Genomic DNA, 1871 nt, shown 5'->3' with positions numbered 1-1871 from the left:
CGCTGAGGCCCGCCGCGGCGACGAGCAGGATGCCACCAAGCGCATCTACCCCGGCGGCCCCTTCGACCCCGCGGGCCTGTCCAAGGGCAACCTGGAGGAGCTGAAGCTGAAGGAGGTCAAGAACGGCCGCCTCGCCATGGTGGCCTTCCTGGGCTTCGTCGCGCAGGTGCGTGGTTGCGTGTGTGGTTGTGTATATGTGTGTGTGTGTGTAAGAGAGTGTGTGTGTTTATGTAATAATGCATGAGTAAGCGTACGTCCGCGGAACAAGGCGTGTATACGCGTGTGCATTTTGCCAAGAACAGGCGGCGTGCCCTGTGGGTTGCGTTCTGCGCATGAGAGTCAACTTGGGCTGCCTCTCGTGCAAACCCTGGTGCCAATGCATGGGATCCTGGATGTGTCGGCTGACAAATTGGCCGCATCCCGCCATCCCTCCCCGCCCGCAGCACGCCGCCACCGGCAAGGCGCCCCTGGCCGCCCTCTCCGAGCACGTGTCGTCTCCGTGGGGCGCCAACTTCGCCACCAACGGTATGCATGGGCCGACTGTTTGCAATGAGCCGAAACATCTTGGTCCGCCTGACGACATGCCATGTTGCCTGGTTTGTCTGGCATTACGCTGCTGCGTGTGTGTGTGTGTGTGTTGGATATGTGCCAGTCCCTGTCCGCTGTAGCGTCTGCTGGCCTCTCACAATTATTCCTATCCCCCTTTGACTCACTTCTCCCGCAGGCGTGTCCCTCCCCTTCTAAACTTTGGTTGAGAGTGTGTTGAGTGGGCAAGGCCAGGAGTGTAATTCATGACTGATCCGCCTTCTGGCTCTGTATACCTGGTCATGTTGCCGCCTGCACCTGCACACACGGCGACCCCAGCTCTATGCAGGAAGCCATGCTTTGTATATGCAAGTGGACAAGCGTCCTAATCTAGCTGAAAGCATGGGTAACCATCGATATCTTTGCCATGAAGAGTGAAATGCACGCAGGCAGAGAGCCACGAATGGCAGCTGCCAACGGGAATCGCGCCTGAGAAGCAGCACGAATGGCAGTACATGGCACGCCAGCATGAACATTCCTTAGTGCAACTTGAATGATGAGTTGTCCTCACACCTCCCTGGGTGGGGCAGCAAGCCAACACAGACTCGAAACCCAGGCCTTGACCCTTCTTGCAGGCAGCCCAGCACCCAGGGTGCAAGCCCCTCACCACCCCGGCGCCCCCCGCTCCATATACACCTGTCCGTCATCATCCCCTGCTTGTGGCCTCCAGCTCATCTACTCACCATCCTCCCCGCTGCAGTTGCAGCCGCCAGTGGTCTTCAGCACCCGCCCCCGGTTGTCCCATGGCCCTCTCATGCCTGCCCAGCGGCTCGTGGAGCCCAGGCGGCAGCTTCCCCGCTGTGCGTTCGCGGCCCCGCTTTCGCAGGGCCCAGCTGAGCCGCCACCCAGGCGGCCTCGACCCCCCTTCCCACGACTCATGCTAGGACGCTCGCCCGCGGCACTGGCCTGCTGCCCCACAGCTCCTGCCCCTGAGAACGCAGCTCAAACACCCAGGGGCGCAGCAAGGACGCGGCTTGGGATAGGAGGGAGGGGGCGGAAGCGGGGGTCGCAAAACGACGCGAGGGGGTTACACTGCGTCGTCCAGCGCGCGTGGCCGGAAGCCCATCGCCCGCAGCCCCTCCACGTGCCCCTCCAGGCGCCACCGGAAGCACGGCCAGCTGCGGGCCTCGCGCGGGGACCTGCGTTTTGGGGGGGGGGAGGAGGGGTCATGGAGAGTGTCCCAAGGGTGAAGGTGAGGATATATGCCGTACGGTTTGGAGGGATGTGGGGCGCAAGCACTGCCGCCGCGTTGCTGGGGGTGCAGCAGCAGCAGCAACGGGGCGACC

General features: G+C 62.6%; 2 protein-coding genes across 2 annotated transcripts in view; one reads left to right on the top strand and one right to left on the bottom strand.

The window, feature by feature from the left end:
* Window positions 1–744, top strand: part of MNEG_5854 (light-harvesting protein of photosystem I) — a gene marked incomplete at both ends in the record, with an annotated part of 3057 nt that extends 2313 nt beyond the window's left edge. Inside the window, 3 exons of the mRNA XM_014045669.1 lie at window positions 29–166; window positions 444–525; window positions 725–744. Coding sequence (XP_013901123.1) covers window positions 29–166; window positions 444–525; window positions 725–744 — 240 coding nt within the window. The remainder of the gene's footprint in view (window positions 1–28; window positions 167–443; window positions 526–724) is intronic.
* An 868-nt stretch (window positions 745–1612) lies between these two features.
* MNEG_5853 (beta-hexosaminidase) overlaps window positions 1613–1871 on the bottom strand; it is a gene marked incomplete at both ends in the record, with an annotated part of 1061 nt that continues 802 nt past the window's right edge. The window contains one exon of the mRNA XM_014045668.1: window positions 1613–1724. Within this exon, the coding sequence (XP_013901122.1) occupies window positions 1613–1724 (112 nt within the window). The remainder of the gene's footprint in view (window positions 1725–1871) is intronic.

The sequence above is a fragment of the Monoraphidium neglectum genome (assembly GCF_000611645.1).
Source record: "Monoraphidium neglectum strain SAG 48.87 unplaced genomic scaffold scaffold00902, whole genome shotgun sequence".
NCBI classification, from domain to species: domain Eukaryota; kingdom Viridiplantae; phylum Chlorophyta; class Chlorophyceae; order Sphaeropleales; family Selenastraceae; genus Monoraphidium; species Monoraphidium neglectum.
Note: the sequence above shows the minus strand (reverse complement) of the source record. Positions and strands in the feature narration are given on the sequence as shown.